This window comes from Notolabrus celidotus, chromosome 12 (assembly GCF_009762535.1).
Source record: "Notolabrus celidotus isolate fNotCel1 chromosome 12, fNotCel1.pri, whole genome shotgun sequence".
NCBI lineage: Eukaryota > Metazoa > Chordata > Actinopteri > Labriformes > Labridae > Notolabrus > Notolabrus celidotus.
This window is the reverse complement of record NC_048283.1, coordinates 4,625,849-4,645,788: the sequence shown is the minus strand read 5'-3', so window position 1 is coordinate 4,645,788 and position 19,940 is coordinate 4,625,849. Positions and strand designations below refer to the sequence as shown.

At 39.3% G+C, this 19,940-nt stretch overlaps 1 protein-coding gene across 2 annotated transcripts; it reads right to left on the bottom strand.

Moving 5' to 3' along the window:
- Positions 1–124: 124 nt before the first annotated feature.
- ica1 (islet cell autoantigen 1) lies at positions 125–16,420 on the bottom strand. 2 transcript variants are annotated; one of them, XM_034697720.1, is made up of 13 exons: positions 16,294–16,420; positions 14,304–14,333; positions 14,016–14,187; positions 13,293–13,365; positions 12,923–13,046; positions 10,940–11,138; positions 9,624–9,749; positions 9,278–9,376; positions 9,090–9,181; positions 8,876–8,919; positions 7,811–8,044; positions 3,173–3,262; positions 125–2,947 (listed from the first exon to the last, which is right to left on the bottom strand). In XM_034697720.1, the coding sequence occupies exons 2-13, from the start codon at positions 14,318–14,320 to the stop codon at positions 2,826–2,828; spliced, it is 1,392 nt and encodes a 463-aa protein (XP_034553611.1). In that variant the 5' UTR covers positions 14,321–14,333; positions 16,294–16,420; the 3' UTR covers positions 125–2,825. The 2 variants fall into 2 exon arrangements, with proteins under 2 accessions (XP_034553611.1, XP_034553610.1); XM_034697719.1 differs by having other exon boundaries at positions 7,811–8,074; positions 16,294–16,417.
- Between the last annotated feature and the right edge of the window lie 3,520 nt (positions 16,421–19,940).

The following is a 19,940-nucleotide window of genomic DNA, read 5'->3' as shown; positions in this document are numbered from 1 at the left end:
AGGTAAGGCAATCAACGTATTTGGTTATGATTAAATAGTAATGAATGTCACATGGATTCAAAATGAAAGTACAGACATAATTTAAAATGAGTTGTAGTACGCTGTAAAGAGAACCTAAGATGAATCAGATGAGGTTCTTTATTGTTAAATCATGATCAGATTAAGGCATACACTTCATATTTACTTGATTCAGTTTATGCAGCATTGTATCCACACTTTCATGATAATCTGTCTGCTCTGAGAACAACACACAAAGTACAACTGAGCTTAATAAACAAGTGCACAAATGATAATAATAATAATAATAAAAAACAACTGGTGCAAAATGTTGCATTAATAAAAGCACATTATTCTTTCAAACACACTTTTTTCTGATGACAGAAAACAAGGCATGCAGCATGCACCAATAAAAGATGGCTGATATGTATTCTTAGTTCTGGAGCACACTCACAAAGGAATAAAAAATACAGCATGGAGTAAATTAAATTATTGGCATTGAGCTAACTGTAACATTTTCTCTGTGTGAAAGTAGAAGTTAAATAAAAAGAAGTATTCCTTTCACGTTTTTCAAATTAATGCAAAATAGTTGTTCATGATTTAGGTCGGTTAATTTATGATGTGAATGATTGAATACGTCTTTGTAACTGCATCCAACCACCGCACTATGATCATTCTCTAATTTCCTTTCTCTGCTCTTTGCATCTCAGAAGGTAGTTTCACCTGTCAGCGATCCTCAGTCATGAAGATCAGAGTTAAAGCGTGAATGCTACTAGAGACTACAGATTCAGAGACTGCAGCTGACTACAAGGCAGCTAATGTCAAAGGCTTCTTGTTCCTGACTCGTACTGAGGTATTCATACTAAACATGAAGAGTTTAACCCAGTGGAATAGCCAACAGGCTTTAATAAGGTCGACTTGTAAATGTTTCTTTTCTTTCACAATGGAGAGGAGCACAGCTGGGAGTTGTTGGTGGAACATGTGCAGCAGTTTTATGCGGCCACCACACAAACAAAACTGATCAAGATCAGAGGAGAGATCTGTCTCATTACAGTATGACACATTGATCGTTTTATAATAAGAAAAATGTCTGGTACACTGTCGGGACATTTTAACTTTGGACTGAAACAATTCACAATTATAAATATCTAATGATCTGCAGATTCACTTCTTTGGCTCTTAAATGAGTGAGAAGAAGCTGAAATGATTCATGAAATTAGCTGATTTTCAAATCCAAAACTCAAAGATATTCAGGTTATCACCGTATATGATGTAGAAAATCAACATAATTTGATCGTTTATACTTAAAATTAACTTGTGAATAATCTGTGAAATTAGCTAATGATGGAAAGTCACCAAGCAAATTTCCTACCTTCCTTATTAGGCATTGCAGATACTTTTGCACTACTTAAGTGATAATATACCTGTTTTCTGCTGCTTCATACCTTAAGTTCACCACATTTTAGAGGCAAATATTGACTTTATAACCTACTAGATTTGTTTGTAACTTAAAGGCACAGTAAGGGGTTTTAACTGATTGCGAAATAGTCGTATACTGAAACCTCTTCATGACCTACATAGTAAAATGAGATCATCAGCAATACGGCTTCTTATTTCTTTATTCTAGAGAGAGATTTCAGAGATTGTGTTTGGGTTAGATTTTCTACGACAAAAGCCGATGTGATATTTAGCACTCACCCTGAAGTGTCTCTGTTAGAGCTCTACAGGTAAAGTTTGGCAGTGAGAAGTAAGTTAACACTCAGGATGAGATTCTTGTATTTAAATATATATTTTTTTATATAATATTTTGTCCTCATGGCTGGTCCTGGAGCAGGATTATCAAGCTGAAGTACGTTCTCTGTATTATTATATAAGTATTGTTTCAGATGGAGAAACTCAACAACCAGGGCTTTGCTAGCTAAAGGAGCTAAATGTCTATGAGCTGGATTTAATGTTTATGCCTGTGTGTGAATGCTTGCCTGCTCTTTGAGGACTGACGAGTTAAATTGTGTGCTTATTTATGTTGTTCAGACATTTATTAGGACAGTGAAGCAAAAATCATGACACTGGGACCATGATGGGTAATGACTGCTCATCTTTTGAAGCTAGCTAACAGTAATAAATCAGAGTTTTCTTAGTTTAGATTTTGTGTCAGAGTTGATCATTTCACATAGCTACAAATCCACACTGGACCTCATCACTCTGCATCCTGTGAAAAGTTGTCTTAAAGAAAAATAGTAATATTTAAAAAGAAGATCTGAATTCATGAATTTACTTCCCTAACAAATGCACGCTTTTGCAAGAGCCATATCTTTACGACAGTAGGTGACGGTGCTCATGGGAAATGCAGTCTTCATCCTAGAAAACCTCTACTGATCAGGGCCCTTAGTATCAACACAACATGAAAACTCCTCACAGTGCCTTTAAGTTCCACCTTTATCCCCTGCATGAAATTGAAACAGCTATTTTGAAGTCTATGAAAACTGATTATTCTTGCTTTTACAGCTGTAAAACAATAATAATGAATCATTAAAATTAATCAAAACCTGTAATAAACATTATGGAGAGGGTCATTCTGCATAATAAGCAGAGTAAAGTATTGAATGCATGGCTTTATTCTTAGAACAGTGTTTCTCTCTACTGCAGTGTTTTGACTTTTACTCCGTGTTGATTATCAAAGCCGGACTAGTTTAGTTTTCTTGTTCTATAACTTTAAGTCTGTGTGTGTTTGTGATCAGATTTTCCTCTGGCCTGCCTGGTGGCAGCTATAATCTGCTGTACCCGCTGACAAAGGTTTCCATTTTGGACCGTTGGACGCTGAGGAAGAACTATGCATTGTGAAGCTCGTGGTCTCTGTCAGTTTTTCCAACCGCATCAGGATTTGAAAGGGGGTCCAAGTCAGCAAACAGGTTGAACCACGCGGAGAGGTCTTTGGACGCCGCTGCCGTCTCTGTAAAATAAGTTAACAAAGGTCACTTAGAAACACTTGTGCTGTTATAGCAAAGCCATGGAAATAGAAACACCCCCCTTTGTCCCGTAACAGAACTACACCTGGCCGACCTCCAAAAGTAAGATCGGAAACAAACCACACGTTTTTTTTGAATGGTCCCATAAACACAGGTTTCAGTTGGACACAAGTCTTTTCATATGTTTTACTCATTTGGCCTCCTCGTACCTTTCACCGCCGGCTTAGAAAGGTTCTGATTGGCTCCAGATGAGTGCTCGGTTGCCTCAGCGACGGGCTGCGGAGTGATCCCAGCCCAATCTGAAACAGAGAGGCAGATTTAGACTCATCAACAGGGGACGCCTAACGTGCCAAGAGATGATTCAACAAATAAATCATCACACTCCCTCGCTGATCACATTGCTGATGTGTATGGATTTAGTGTAATAAGCTCACAAACAGCAATAATCAGAACATTCATCACAGCAGAAATCACACATGACACTATTAGTGGCTTTTAAATACGGGTCCGATTTGCACTCGCAACCACGAGTTGTTCAGGCAAATTGATTCTGCTTTCACCCGTTGCGTTTTCTAAAAACACATTTGGCCATGTTGCAACACTTCACACCACCAGGGAGGATACTGGAATGTGGTGTTATTTTCTGAACCAAACAAGTTACTCCAAATACAAGCAGTTCAGCAGGCCTTTGGCAACACCACACAACCACTTAAATCCATTTCTGTGTGAGTACATTTTGGTATTTCAGCATGCTCCCTCTGGGCCCAGTTGTTCCAAACGTTTAGGAACAAATATCTGGAATTGTGAGTCCACTTTGTGAAATCCTAAATTAGGTAATCCTTACTTTTGTAAAGTTATTTTTTCAGTCTCTGCAGAATACTTAAATCAGCCTTATTCCAGAGATTGTCTTTTCAAGGTTCTCAAATCTGGATTACCAGTGCTCTCCTGTTGGAACTCTTACCCTCTCGTACTTCAGGAGAGTTAATGCATGAACAAACATACTTTAAATTAGTTTTAGAGCCACAGCAGCAAAAAACATAAACACCTGAACACATACACTGCCCAATAGATGCTACATTATGTATTCTCCACCAGCAAATGTGCAGTGCATGGAGGCTGAGCAATATACAAGGTGTCAGAGCAATAACAGGGAATGTGCAATATTGACTATTGGCACCACTAAGTACAGCTGCACTTGTGCACTCCACTGACAATTCTACCGACCTACTTACCGACCTATCGATACTCAACTCAACTTTATTTATACAGCACCGTTCATACATAAAAACATGCAGCCCAAAGTGCTTCACAGAATAACAGAGACAGAAAAATCAACACAGTAAAATTAATAAAATAAGTACGAGTGGAAAGAAAAGTTAAAAACAAGGTAGAGTTAACAAGAACAGATGAATACAAGAAATAAATAGATAAATAAATTATTAAAAAAAGGTAAATAAATGTTAAAACAATGATTCAAATAATAATAAAAATAATAATAAAATTAACAACAATCGATAGAACTAACTTACTATCTTGTTGGACCAGTTTAAAAGTTTCACAACATTGTTTCTTAGTCCAGATCTCTGCTGGGATCAGGATTATTGTGAAATCTTCTGATCAAAGTTACACAATCCTTCTCAGAAGTTGTGAACACAAACCGGAGCTGTTATCCAAATGTAAACAAAGATCGGATTACCTGATCCGATCAGATTCTGTTATCCTTTTTTTGCTTGTGAACTACTGGTTTCAAGATTTGATCCAATGCATTAACTTCAACCAGATCCCTGGAGTCAGCTCTTGATTTGTTGAAGTATTAAAGAAGTTATTGTGAACAAAGAGGTGTTATTAAAGATGCATTTTCCTAAGTTGACAAGGTTAAAATTGTGAAGACTTTGTGTCAGTTCGTGAGCATTGAAACGTTTGAGTGTGATTGCAGCTTTAGCACTCATTGGATGCGTCTGAATGTGCTCCACTTGCAGGGATTTGGGGATTTTCATCCATGAAGATTTGTCATAGCTTTGTTTCACATTCTTGGTCTCAAGCCAAGGGCTGTACTGTCAAGATCTGTCAAGTTTTTAAAAACCCTCTGAACCAGATTTCTTTTGGCAGGATTTTTCTCTTTTGGGGTTTTTAATCTTCAGGTCAAACAGAGGCCACGAGCTTTAGTCTCTGCTGCCATGTGCTGCTACTGTGACCTCTCTGCCATATCACCGAAATCTAAGACGTGCTACACCAACACTCTCCTTCCTGCTTTCTCTTTATCATAGCACAAAACCCCCTGAAGTTCCCACATTTGACCTTTTTCAAACTCTCTTCTTCCTGCACACTGGCCCACACTGGTTTCATGAGCAGCTCTTCAGAGTGTGCAGGGCTCTGCATTTGTCTTCTTTGACACTTTGTGGTTTATTGACTGCAAAATGAATTTGAGTCTTAAATCCTTGAGTGCAAGAAGACGATTTGTTCGTGTTTAATGGGTTTTAAGCATATACCTGACATTTTGCATGCTCGCTTTTTATGACACACTGTCAAAAGTTATTTTTCTCTTACAAGTCGGTCCCTGCCTGTGTGCTCTCCTGTCTGCACTTGCAGAGTGATTACAGCTGAATTAGCTTTAAGCTTAAAATCATTCAGTACTTAGAGCCAAGTTCTGTTTATGAAGCAGTTCTCACTGAATCTGGTGAAAGATCCTGGGAGTGTATACTGTCATTGTTTCTGTGTGTCGTCTAATACCATAAAACATTCTGAAAGGACAGCACAGTGAGTTTATTCTGATTGAAAAGGAGGACATTGATCAGGCAGAAATAGCTTCATTTTCCAGCCGGTCTGTCAGCCTTTCTCCAAACACACCACCATCATGCCTGCCTCTGAGCCCATACACCATATGCTTCTCCTCAACCTAATTGGATATACTCAAATTGGAAAAACTTCAAAACCCACTTCTTTTCTCACACTTCCCTTACTTATGATCATCACGGGAGTACAGGAGTATTGCCAAAGCACCGTGCTGTGACACTCAAACATTCAGGAATGATAGTTTACTCTCACTCTGTGAAAACCACAAGCTGTTTAAGGTAGATTCTGAAAGGTGTCAGACACCGATTATACTTTAAAAAGTTAGCTTCATTATTTTCCCCACACATTCATAACACAGCTTTTTTATTTCTTTATAGCTTCACTGAGCGGCCTCTGTGCTTTTAACCCCTGGCAGCTGGAAACAGACAAAAACCAAATCAACTAAATCAGACGAGGTGCGAGGAGCCAGTGCCAGAGCTTGTATGAAAATGGAAAATTGTTGGCAATTACCTACGGGTAAGAAAATCTAATTGCAGTGTTATAATGTTCTCCCCTCTATTACTTTGACAGACGTGGGTTTGAGAAATCAGTTTAGAGCCAAGTTTCTCCCTGAATGGAAACAGTTACAATTCCACAGAGGGAGAGAGAAGCTAATTTTAGCCTTACAATTGTAAATGCACTCATTCATGAAGAAATTATAACTTATATTCCAGATTCCACATATTAGTTTAACTTAAGTAATTAAATCAGAATAATGATGATCTATTAAGATAGTTTTAGTGAAAGGTGTTTTTTTTTATATAATGGTGGAAACCTCACAGAAATTATTTTGAAAAAACGCAAAGTTGATTGAAAGTGGAGCTAAAGGCTGATTTATACTTCTGCGTCTCACCTACGCAGCAGGGGCTGACGCAGACATGAGCACCACATACTTGTGCGTCGGTGTGTCCGTGTCGCGCAGCAGTTCTCTGCTGAAACGCCTGAGGGCAGTGCGGTCTCTCTGATAGCCGGTCGCCTGCTTCCGGTCCCGCTACGATCTCTGTTTACTTTTCCACAGAGTTTCAGAGCGTGTTATGTTAATCTACAGCTGATACATGTTGCTGTTTATCATACAGACATGATTACATGAAGAATAGAGAGGAGGAGATGAAACACACGGCCGATGTGCGGCCGATATCCGGGATCCCGGAAGTGCTGTAAATGCGGGAAAGACAAAGCCGCCGAGCGGACCAATCACAGAGCTTGCTGTCCGCGTCGGCTCTACAGGGAGTTACATTTTGGAGGAGGTGCACGTCAGCTACGTGCGTAGGCCTCAGCATAGGTGCGAGAGCTACGTGGACCCCCAGCGTAAGGTACGCCGTTGATTCAACGCAGAAGTATAAATCAGCCTTAAGGGGGCGCCGTTGGCCTAGCGGTCTCGGCGTGCACCCCATATTTAGAGGCTATAGCCCTCATCGCAGAGGTTGCAGGTTCGATTCCAGCCTAAACCATTTACTGCATGTCCTCCCCCACTCTCCACTCCCCACATTCCCTGTCTCTCTTCAGCTGTCATATCCATAGACTGTATAAAATAGGGTCCTATCCAAGCGGCAAACTCCGGTCTGAAACGATGAAGCCAATGCGGAAGTGATATAAACTGCAATACATCGAAAATCCGCTTGAGGCTGGCTGCAGAAACACCGGAAACCACATAGATATGAATGGGAAAAAGACGATCTTTGCAGCATTAATAAACATGTTTACAGCCTGGTTCAAAAAACGGCTTGGCCCTACAACGCTAATCTCTCTAATGGCACACACTGTTCGGGGGGTGAATTTTTTTCTAACGTGACGGTTAAGAAGATATTAAGATTATGAGTTTTGCCCAAATAAGGACATGACTGACGTGACTCCCGGTCGGGAACACACAGCCATTGGCTAAGAGACTCACACTACGTCACTATCCAATAAAGGCGAAAATGCCCCCCCCCAAAAAAAGAAAAAAAAAGAAAGTGAAGCTAAGATCTTTTTTGCACAAACAGGCACAAATGTAAATAATACATTCATATTCATACCTGAGATGGAAGACTGCAGATTATTCAAGCTCTGGTCCAACAGCTGAGACGGTAGAAAGAAGGAGTCTTCCTTTTGCTCGGCCTCCGCCGTTCTACCCGACGCCGCGCTCGTCCCTTCCTCGTTGTCTCCGAAAACTTCCGTCCATTCTCGAGAGAAGTCGCCTTCATCCACCGACATGCTGCCCAGGATCTCGTTCAGTAAGGCCATGCTGTCCCTCTCCTCGCCGTCCATCTCTGGGAAGGCAGACGGACAAAACGCATCCCCTGGAATAATCAGAGTTTTTATCAGGGCGGTCACACAGATTTATAAAATAACACAGGTTTCAACTTTAATGGCCACACATATTTGTATCTTATTGACATTTTTGTAAAGAGGGTTCAGATTTTGACTAAGCTCTCTGAGGCTTTTCTGCTTTGCCTTCCTTTTTGGATGGGAAACACAGGTGTTTGAGGCATCTTGAAATTTCTTATTAAGAGGAGCTGAGATGATTCAATCAGTAGAAAAAGAATCAGCATCATTTTGATCACTGCTGAGTCAGTTTTTAATCTAAAATACCCCAAAAATTCCCAGTTCAAGACTTCTAAGATAAAAAAAAAACTTGCTTCCTTCTTACTTTTGAATAATAATAAATTCAATATTTCCTGTGAGGTTGAGTATTTGTCTGGAAAAAAGGAAATAAAACATCATCTGGGGCTCAAGTAAGTAATGTTTGCTATTTTCCTACATTTTCAAGACTGAGCGATTGGTCAAGAAAACACCCCTGGGGCCCTGGTGGCCTAGCGGTCTAAGCACCCCAAACACAGAGGCTAAAGTCCTTGTCGCAGAGGTCGCCAGTTTGACTCCCAGCCGTGACCATTTCCTGCATGTCTCTCCCCCCTCTCTACTCCCCACGCTTCCTGTCTCTCTTCAGCTGTACTATCTAATAAATCGAAGTTGAAAAAATATAACTAAAAGAAGAAAATACCCTGCATATTATTATAATATGAAACTGACTGTAAGCTACAACCAAAATACATACAATTTCTATAACATTAAACACTAAAAGATAACAGCACTGTTAGCACCTTCTCTGGTCTTCTCACTGGTGTTTTCATTGAGTGAGATGAGTCTGTAAGGAGATATGAAAAAAGATGATTTAAAGTCATTTTTTGCATGCTTCAGGCAGCAGGTGTGTACAGAAACTTTACTCATGTGCAGCCAAACCCATTTTAGTTTCACTGCTGGCATGCACGTGTTTGGTCTACCTGCATGAGTCAAGATCATGATGAGATAACTCACTGGTCGTCTGTGGTCTCGGGTTTCTTCCCATCTTCTTTTTCTGCTTTGAGTTTCTTCTTCCCCTTCTTCTTGGCCGGCTTGTCAGCGGGGTCCTGTACGGTGGGGAAGAAGTCACCGGTTGTAATTATTAGTAATTCTCCAGATGTGAAGCCTCTTTAGATTCTGTGCAGGACACTGTTCTCTCTGACCTTGAGTGAGGAGACCTCATAAAGCTGACAGCCCTTGAAGCTCTCATGAATGGCTGCCATGGTGTGAGACGTCTTCTCCCAGAAGTGCAAAAGTGTTGTCTGAAACAGTCAATCAAGCGAGGGGAACACATTCAGCTGGTTATGTTTTCATCTCATCAGCTTATTTATCACCATCTTTTGTGTCAACGTGTCCTACTCTGTCAAATCTGGATGCAGAATCTCACTTCTTTGTTCCCATCATGCTTGTCTTCCTCCTCCCTGGCCTTACCACACAATGGAGAGCCAGTGAAAACCCCCATGCACCTTTAAGTGGAATGCATGCAAACAACCTGGAATTGTGGTGTACCTGGTATGTGGTTAAAACGTGAGAGAGGAGGTTACAGCGGCTGGCACCCAGCAGGTCGACTTTCTGGCAGACGTCAGTCTTCAGTTTGTCAAAGCTTGTTTTGGTGGTGCGCACCTGAGCTTGAACCTGGGAGATAAGAGATAAGACATGTTCATATCTGAAAATAAACAAGGGCAGTGTTGTGCTTCCAAAAAGAAACACATATTTGAGTTAAAGTTTGTGCAGTTATGGAGCACAGTAAGAACTAATAGAGAGCCATCTGATGGTGCAGTGCGCCCTCTAGTGGCATCATTCTGTAACTGGTTTGTATGCACTGCTCACAGCTGTTAGTGCTGCAGCAAATTGGTGCTATAACCAGGAGATTTACTCAAAAATGTTGTATCTTTTTGTTATAAGCATCATGTGTAGAAAAAGTCACCCATGGCAATGAAAGACTGTGATCCGTTTTTCCCGTTTTTGGCCATTTTTTAACAGAAATTTAAAATTTCATACTAGAAATAATGATTAAAAAAGTGTATAGTCCAACAGACGATGTTTCTTCTTATACATCCTTCATGAAATTTAAACTCTTTCCTAGTCTCTGTGTTAGCAGGCCTGTGATATATTTGTCTGTTTTGGTGTCTCAGGCATGAAAAGAACTGTATCATCAGTGGATCACAAGCAGAGCCACGGCCAATAATTTCTGTATAATAAGATAAGAGATAAGATAAGATATTACTTTATTGATCCCCCGGGGGGGAAATTCAGTTGTTACAGCAACCCAGACATGTCTATATTGTAACTACAAACTGAAGGGGAATGGACGTTTTCACAAAAGCGATGCAGGCATGTATTCACAGGAAAATCACAGATGCAGCTGACATTATCAGAGCTCCTGAACAGGCAAAACTAGTATAGTTATTACATAAGTCATTAGCCAGTGAGCTCTTTTAAAGCCCTTCTTAAAACATACTTTTATAGCAGAGCCTTTGATTTTATCTGAATTTTATTTGACTTTATTTTATTTTAACCGTCTTAAGAAATATATTTTGAAATAATGTCATTCCTTTAGAGTTCTTTTAGGGGAATTATATGTCTTTTAAAATATGTTTTATTTCTTTATCTTGACTTGTGTGTTTTTATGATCTGCCTGTTTTATTTTGCTGCCCATGTAAAGCACTTTGTAACCTGGTTTTGAAAAGTGCTCTACAAATAAAATGATTATTATTATTATTAAAAACACCTTTCCTGTTTGGAGTGTCATGTCAAATTTGTGTTCCTAAATTGGTCTGTTGTTCAGCCCTTCAGTCTACCTCCTTGTAGTCTGGCAGACAAACCTTGCGGAATTTCTCCATCTGTTTATGAGTATCTGGATCGAGTTCCTGAGAAACGTCCTTCATCCAAAGCAGCGCTCCACGATACTCGGTCCTGGACTGCTCCATCCGGTTCACCGTCAGCCACGTGTCTGAGATCGCACGATAACGAAATGTTTCGACCTCCTGGTACAAACGACACAGAGGGTTCCTCAGAGCCATTCTGTGGGAGGAGGATACAATCATGGATTAAGAAGCTGCATGTGCATCCGTTTTTCCACAGTAAGTAAAATACAATTTGATTCTGTTTGATTTTAGTGTCTTTGTGAAGAACTTTCTTAATGGTAAAATCTTGACCAAATGAGGATCATACTCATCATGCATCACAGGAGCTTCTTGTCCTCAAAGGACACTTCACTGATGGGAGGGGTGAGTAAGGGAGCGTTTCAGATGTTGCTAAATATTCCCATTCTTACACACTGTACCTTTAAATGAAGTGTTTCAATCATAGTCTGCTGAGAAATCTGAAGTTGGAAAGCTTTTTTTTTACTCATCAACCCAAAGGGTCTCTCAGCTCCTCAAACCACAGCAGAGCAAAAACTTGAAAGTGTAAAAGCAAACTGTAGAACAAATGAAACGCCCTCAGAGAAATCAGTTCATGCAGTTAATTCTGTTAATTCCTCCCAGGCAAGAAACGAGACATTAGGGGTAAATGTGTTATTTAAATAGTTAGCACTACTACAAACAAAGTCTGCAGCAGGTCGTTGAAATTTGAGTCCTCTCTGCAGGAGTCACATCAGTTCAGCGAGACTTTGCTTGTAGCTATTTGTCATTACTCTGAGGGAAACACCATAACTGGGATATGATGATATTAAAGTGTAGCATTTAAGTTTTGTGGGTTAGCTAATTATGCTCCCGTTACTCCTCATGTTGAGGAAACACGTCATGATGAGACACACAGCATTTCTCTGAGGTTACATTTTGGTTTGGGACATTTCTCCTTATTCCTCTTTCTCCTCATTGGCACCAAATCCACCATTTCAAACTCGACAGTTTCTCACTTAACATTGACAACTCCTCAGTTTCTCCCTCCCCCCAGGTTAAGAGTCTTGGTGTCATCCTCGACAGAACACTATCATTTCAATCTCACATCAATAATGACACCCGGTCTGCATATTTCCATCTACGTATCATCAACCGCCTCCGCCCGTCCCTCACACCCAACAGTACCGCCGTTCTTGTTCACACCCTGGTAACTTCACGCATCGATTACGTCACTCCCTTCTCTTTGGTCTCCCTCTCAAATCCATCCATGGACTCCAACTGGTCCAGAACTCTGCTGCTCGTATCATCACCAATCACATCACTCCTGTCCTCCAGCAGCTTCACTGGTTACCAGTCAAAACTTGCATCAATTTCAAGATCCTGCTCCTCGCCTTTAAGGCGCTCCATAACCTCGCTCCTCCATACCTCTCTGAACTTCTCCACATCAACACACCCAGCCGCACTCTCAGGTCTTCTTCTTCCATTCACATCACTACACCACCTGCCCGCTTAACCATGATGGGGTCCAGAGCCTTCAGCCGGCCTGCCCCCCGCCTCTGGAACTCCCTCCCACCAGACATCCGTAACATGAACTCTTTTTCCATTTTCAAATCACATCTTTTTAAACTGTCATATTCACTCTGATTACACCTCTTCACTGCACTTCATCTGATCCTGTTCATTTTATTTTATTTATTAATTACACTGTATCATGCCTTGTTGATTTTATCAGTCTAATTTTGATCTCTGATCTTTTTAAACTCTGCCCTGTACGGTGACCTTGAGTGCTAAGAAAGCCTTTAAATAAAATGCATTATTATTACTATTCCTCTTTGAGATGTAAGGTGATGTGACTGCACCTTTATGTTAAGCTGTTACTTTCATGCAAACTGCATGGCTGTTCCATGAGGAGAAGGATGCATCTCTCATATATCCTCTGATGTTTAACAGTATGATGCTTACCTCTGCTGGGAGGAGAAGCAGAGTGCTTTCCCGGTCGCCTGCATGATCTTCCCCGCTCTGGTTTTATCCTGCGAGCCCTGAGAGCGCAGGAAACGACCCAGCTCGTTCTCTTCTTGGGACAGGACTGCAAATGATAAAGATTCAGAGCTGTTCAAACTTAGAAAACTTCATATGGGAGTTTAAAGTTTATGATCCTAAACGAAGGAGCATTTTAATAAAGATTAGTTTCTAAATTTACAGTATTAACTTCACCTCTGTGTCTGAATCACACATATCACTCTGAATTGACACAATCTGCAAACTTACTCTGTCTAGAGTTTGTACTTTCAATATTATTTGTTTGTATTTTCAGCAGATGTATTGAACTTACAGCAGATCCTTCTCTGGTACTGCTCGATAACCTTCAGCAGCTCCATGCATGTTCTTTGGATGGAGTGGAAGACCTGCAGAGCGGAGACAAATCAATGTAAACAAAGTAAAATACCAGAATATTGTTTTTCTTCATGGTTAGCTGAGGCTTGCTGTGTATTCTGCTGATAGAAGAGTCTGTGGGTTATTTCCATGAAGACAAACCACAGATATCCAGAAACATTCAGAGCACTTTATAGATTTAGAGAGCATTATCTCCAGAGTGGATGTGATGCAAAGCGGGAGCCGTTACGAGGTGAAGTGAAAGTAAAAATGTAACATCAAAGCTTTATAAAATGAGCTCTAATGTGGTGTGTAGATACGGAGCTGTGAAATGGTTGCATATCGAGGACGTGACCTAATTTAAGCGTGGATATTCCAGCCTATATGTGGTATTGATTTCAGCCATCACTTTCACTTCCCTCCTAAAATGGAGGCACAGAGGATGCGAACTGCAGAGCCAGCCTAATGTAAGATTTAAGCCTCCAGCAAATTCTGTCACCGTGTGAATCAAAAAGCCATTTAAGTCACTGCAGAGTCCACCTGAGGGGAAGTATCTCCAGTGTTTGTTAATGTCTCTTCACTGTGAGGGAAACCTAAAGTCACCTGACCCGACCTTCAGATCCCTGAGTCACTGTGCACCCTTTGAAACTACCAACCCCACCAGTTTCTCGCTCCTCCTCACCTCCAGCTTGCCGTCCAGATCTGCATCCGACGCCACCACATGTTCGTCCTCTTTCTTCCCGGTCACCTTGATGAGCGTCTGTTTGGTTTTCCAGTATTTCTGCTGGAACTTGTTCACCACGGATGAGTCCTGGCTTTGAATGAAGCGGTCCAGATAGTCTCGGGAGTAGCCGCTGCAGAGATAGAGGGTGGAAAATGTTTTGACTTCAAATCTGAATAAAGTGTAAAAATTTTGCACAGGATTCAGTGATTGGTTTGGGACTGAATGTGAACAAGAGAATGTACTCACAAGTTTCCTCCCTCCATTTTTTACAGTTACCTGAGGAGAAAGCAGAGACACTTAGAGTCAGGTAGTTTGGAATAGATTGCAGGACTTGGACATGGTTGGTAAACTTTATTTTTGGAGCATTTTCTCAGATTTTTGGAGACAAGGTACAAACATACATATCGATTATTTTATTTTTTGACTGATTCTGCCCTGTATATGAAACTTTTGGATCTTTGGATGCTCTGCAGAGACTCTTGAGCATTGATGATTGAACATTTTGCAGGTAAGTCTGTTTTGGGAGTGCAGCTTTTAGGGATGGTGGTTGCTGAAAAGCTCCTCAATTGGAAGTCTAACTCACCATCCTGATTTTTACACCAAATAAAGGACATGCTGTTGCTAACATTACCTTTCTTCTGTTTTCTTATTTTTGACAGGGGAACTCAGTTTTTATGTGCTGTGAAAATAATTAAATTCCATATAAACCACTTCTTAAATTTTTAAATTATAAATGAATGCTAATGAAGCAGTTTTGCTATTAGCTTGGCCGTTGTTTACTTCCGCTTTCTGAAACCAGAAATCCAGCGACGCCTGACCCAGCATCCTGCACAGCAGATCCACCAGAACAGTCATACTACAGACTACCTTCAAATGCAGTATGCAGAATGCAGTACCTACGGCACACTACATTTGCAGGTAGTATGCTGGGTCAGGCGTCGCTGGATTTCCGGTTTGGCCAAATCAATACGTTCTGCTAGTATAGTTGGCGGTTTTGAAAACAGCCTGTGTCTTTGAGATTTGAGGAAGTTTGGTGACCTCTCTTGACAGCTTCACATCAACCTGCATCCATAGTTCTGATGTTGAGACTTTTTTTTAACTTTCTTCCTGATATGCTACTATTGCAACAGCAATCTTAAAACATTATTTATGTAACCCTTTATAATGGCTGCCTTGTGTCTGTCAATTATTTTGTCTTTATTGTTTTCTTTTGATTCTTCAATTTCAACTTACTGATGTGCTTTACTTTCATTTTATAGATCGCTTTGACATGCTTTGTCATTTTTAAAGTGAAATCTGTCAACACAACAAAAAAGAAAAGTAGTGAAATAAGTGTTTTTGACTGCTTTTAAATGTAAAAAAGAAACTAGCCTCCGTTGCTTGGTTAGGGGTCTTAAGAGGTAACTGGGAGCAAACTATACATCACCAATTTCCTTATATATAAAAACTGTCAACAGAAAATATACTTAGACTAGTATGTGGCAATATAGCCAAGATTAATATGAAAATATTCAGGAGCATTTTTATGTCCATATGCAACATTATTACAAATGTATACAGCTTATTATAGTTCTGATTCATAGGCTGATTTTAATTTGTATTACCAAAGCAATCACATAAGAGAACTGAAAACAACATTACAGTATGTCTCTTTTAAATGCTGTTCAGAGGCATGACATAAAAATACTCCATGTGTGATTCACTGATTGGGTAGGGAACCAAACATGTCCTATTTTTCTATTAATTGGGGTCTTCTTTTTAATTCTACCACTCCTTCCTGCTTCCTTCGAGCAGACACACTTCACTGCAGGGTGATATTCAAGCTTAAATGTCAACTACATCTCTTCTTGTTTGTCATTCAGTTCCTCTCATGCTGTCCATCCACAGCGGGGAGGAAATAAATAAATAAATAAATAAATAAATAAATAATGAGCTCACTTTGCGTCCAGCTCGCGCGTCACGATTCATTTTCATGTGATGACGTGATGACCCTTTACAACAGAATTAATCTGCATTTTGTACATCATTTTGTACAATAACATACTCTCAGGCTGATTCTCCCTGCAACATGACAACAACACACCCGCACCAGGATGAACCTGAACACACCGCCTGACTCACTGCACCGAGGCAGCCTTTACCGCCTCCCCCCTCCTCCTCCTTTCACTGTTATCACAAATATCCGCATTAACATGTGAAAATATTAGAATAAAGACCTGCTGTGCTGCACACGTACCTCTCCGTGTTGATAACATGTAGATAAAGACCCTGTATACTCCTTGTATCGCTGTTCTTGCTGTGAGCAGGCCCTGCTGTACTGGACATGAAACACACAGCTGCTCAGCCAGTCTGCACGGAACAATGACGTCATACAGGGTGCGCTCCTACAATGCCGCACGCGTAAAAGCTCAAATGTTTGTCTCGTGCAAACACATATTTCTGTATATTAAGACACTAATTGTCCCTTTGATGGTGGAAGGTTTGTGTACTATTGTGCTTATTGACAGAAGAAGAGACTGGAAATATAAACAGAACTCAACAAAAGATACAACTGTTAGATAGATAGATAGATAGATAGATAGATAGATAGATAGATAGATAGATAGATAGATAGATAGATAGATAGATAGATAGATAGAACATACTTTTTTATTGTGCAAGAAATGTGCTTTACAAGAAAGGGTGACCAAGTGATAGTAGATGGAGTAACACGTAAACAACAATAAAAAAAACAGAGACAGAGAAGTGGTAATAATAGTAATACTACTAATAAGAGGAAAACCAAGGCAAACACAAAACAAAAGAGACAAACAAAGAAAATCAACAAAAAACAGAACAGAAATAACCCATACAAAGTAAGCCATGAAAGAGGGAGAAAACCAAAATAATAATAATAAGAATGCAAATAAATATATTGTATCAATAATGATAATGAAACAGATAAGCCTGGGTGACAAAGTCCTAATTGTTAATTTGAAGGGGTTAATACATAAAATAAATAGATAAATAAAAAAATTATAATATATATATAAACATGTGTAAAAAGAAGGAGAAGGAGAGAAAAGTAGATTGAGAAATTAAGACAGGAAACAGTCAAATAATAATTATTTTTTAATTAAAAATAAAAAATAAAATAAAATATTAACTAATTATATAAAAGCATATATATTCATATACACATATATGTGTATGTATGTGTAAAACATACATTTTGAAGTCACAGGTCAAAGTCACTGAGGCTGAGTCACTTAAGGCTGTCCAATTCCACTGAACACTCCATCTTTATGCATTCTTTATGCATCTGCAACATGAGCAAGACACCTCCCTACCTGTCCTCTCTTCTATACATTGCCCGTGATTCATGTTGCACTAGGTCCAGTAAAGATAGACTTTATTTCAGACCCATAGGTCCATATCAGCACAAGAGTAATATAAAAGACTAAAAATAAGTAAAATACATGTCCAGCAACATGCCCTTCACAGACTTAACCTGGTCACTGCCCCCCCCCCCCAAATCAACACTGAGGTCTGTCATCCTCATGACTGAAAGGCACACTCACTTTGATTTTAAATTGCACTTTAGCAAGGTATTTGCACTGCTTTCCTCTATTCTTTGTTTATAAGTCTATTTGTGACTGTAGTTTACATGTGTATGTGTTCCTGTTGGCGCCTCTTGGCCAGGTCATGTTTGTAAATGAGAACTGGTTCTCAAACATTTTTTACCTGGTCAAATAAATAAAATAATAAAATCTGTTGCTTAACAATTAAACGTTTCTGCATAGAAAACAAATGAGTTTGTGAAATATTAGAATAATAAATCAAACTACTCAACAGCTTATGCAAGTACAGCTAAAATAAGTAATTTCATTAATCAACTAATTGGGTAGACGGGTAGAATGAGCAACAATTTTGATAAGAGTTTAAATCATTTATAATACAAAAAGTTAAATAGTCCCAGCTCCTCAAATGCATTTTTTAAATGTGGTTTAATTATTGTTATCTAGTGTCATTTGGGGATTTTGGCGTAACTTAGTATTTTGGCAACTTTTAATCGATTCATGGAAAAATATTAAGCAGAGTTATTCAGAAAGAAAATGAATACTATTTGCAGTTAAATAAAAAAAGTTTCATCTTTACCAACTACAGCATCTAACAATCAGCTCCATGCATGTGTAACATTAATGTAATGGTATGTAAAATGGTATAGTGTTTTTAAGGAGCGTTTTTCATTGATAAATACTTTCTTTTTGGTATTTTACATGCATTATTATTTAGTATGTTCAATACAATGCTCTAAATTTAAAGGTGACATATCACGCTTTTTTCTTCAATATATGTTGGTCTAAGAGGTCCCCAAAACATGTCTTTAAAGTTTATGCTCAAAAAAACACTTTGAAATCAGATTTTGGTCTGCCTGAAAACCCCTCTTCTTCAGCCCTCCTCAGAACACTCTGTTTTCTCTCTGACCACGCCCCCTCAGGAAGTGGATGTGCCTCGGCTGTCCAGCACGTTGATCTAATGTTTACATGTTGGCTGAATATACACGGCTGCTCAGAGATCACGTTACTTGAACCCTCTGAATCTGATCCAGAATCTGATCCTGACGGAGTGGCGCCTGCAGCAGGACCTTTCTGAAGGATTGGTCACAGATTTAGTGTTTCTTGTTGTTTTATTTATCAGTATGTCGACGTGTGTCTTGGTACACAGCTACGAACATGTAGCTATGTGGCTATGCTAACTAGCGCTAGCACTTATCCATGACAAATAAAAATCATCCACTAGATCTTCAAATCTGCAGGCCTGGGGAGTAAAACCGACCTTTGTGTTTATTAAGACAGCCTACAACTAGCATGCCTCCCTCCTAAGCTCCTTGTTAGCACACATTTGTGCAGGTAATGAAAAACGGGGGAGGGATTCAGTATTATTTTATACAGTCTATGGGCTGAACAAGCTCCGAGCTCTGACTCCGTTACAGACCGGATATTGTTGTTACGTAACAAAAACACGGAAGTCTGAAACGGCTCGTTTTAGACTCATTTATAGAAAGGTGTAGAAATCAGAACAGGGGCAGAATGGATTTTTTTCATTCTCGGGGGGTTTGTAGACATGCCAGGGAAACATATTTCAGGTAGAGAACCATTAAAAAGTCCATTTTGCATGATATGTCACCTTTAACATTACTTTTACGGTGAAACATCTCTTTCACTTTGTTAAAAAAATCTAGTGTCCATTATTCAAATGACAGATCTGCTAAAATATACCCTAAGCATGTTTAAGATGTCATCAAAGTCCAGCCACTACAGGTCACATGTTTTGGCATCGTTGATCTTTGAAGAGTTTCTGGAAAAACCTTTTTGAGGTCCTTTCATATATGTATGTGGTGTAACAATAACACCTTCCCCACACATTTCTATCTTTGGGGTCCCCCCCTCAGAGATCCCTATCCCAAAGGTACAAGCAAAGGCAGAATAGCTATAGCCTCATTAATAGCCCGAAGACTCATTCTTCTTCTACTCTGGAAATCAGATAAACCTCCTTCATTCAACAGCTGGATTGGGGAAATGCTCTTCAAGCTGCAATCCAAAACATAAAATGTCATTTGGTCACCTTTCATTGAATATTTAAAAAACCTGAGTCCATTATGAAACTCTCTTTTTGTTTTTGGTAATGTAAATATTCATGTTTCATTGTCATGTCTATGAATGTAAAGGAGAATTTGTTATTCTATTTATTCATTTATTTTTTGTTTACAATGTTTATTATGTAAGTATTTGCTTGTTAGTCTACAGATGTATTTTCTTTTTAATTAGCTTTCATTGTTACTGCCTTTACTTTAATTATTATTGTGTTATTTCTATGTTTTTTTATACATTTATCTATTTT

Excerpts from the sequence above, each read along its gene's own strand:
- ica1 (XM_034697719.1), bottom strand. Across the intron at positions 8,920-9,089 it reads CCCGAGACCACAGACGACCA|ACTCATCTCACTCAATGAAA; the intron begins GTGAGTTATCTC and ends ATCTCCTTACAG. Across the intron at positions 3,263-7,810 it reads TCTGCAGTCTTCCATCTCAG|ATTGGGCTGGGATCACTCCG; the intron begins GTATGAATATGA and ends TCTCTGTTTCAG.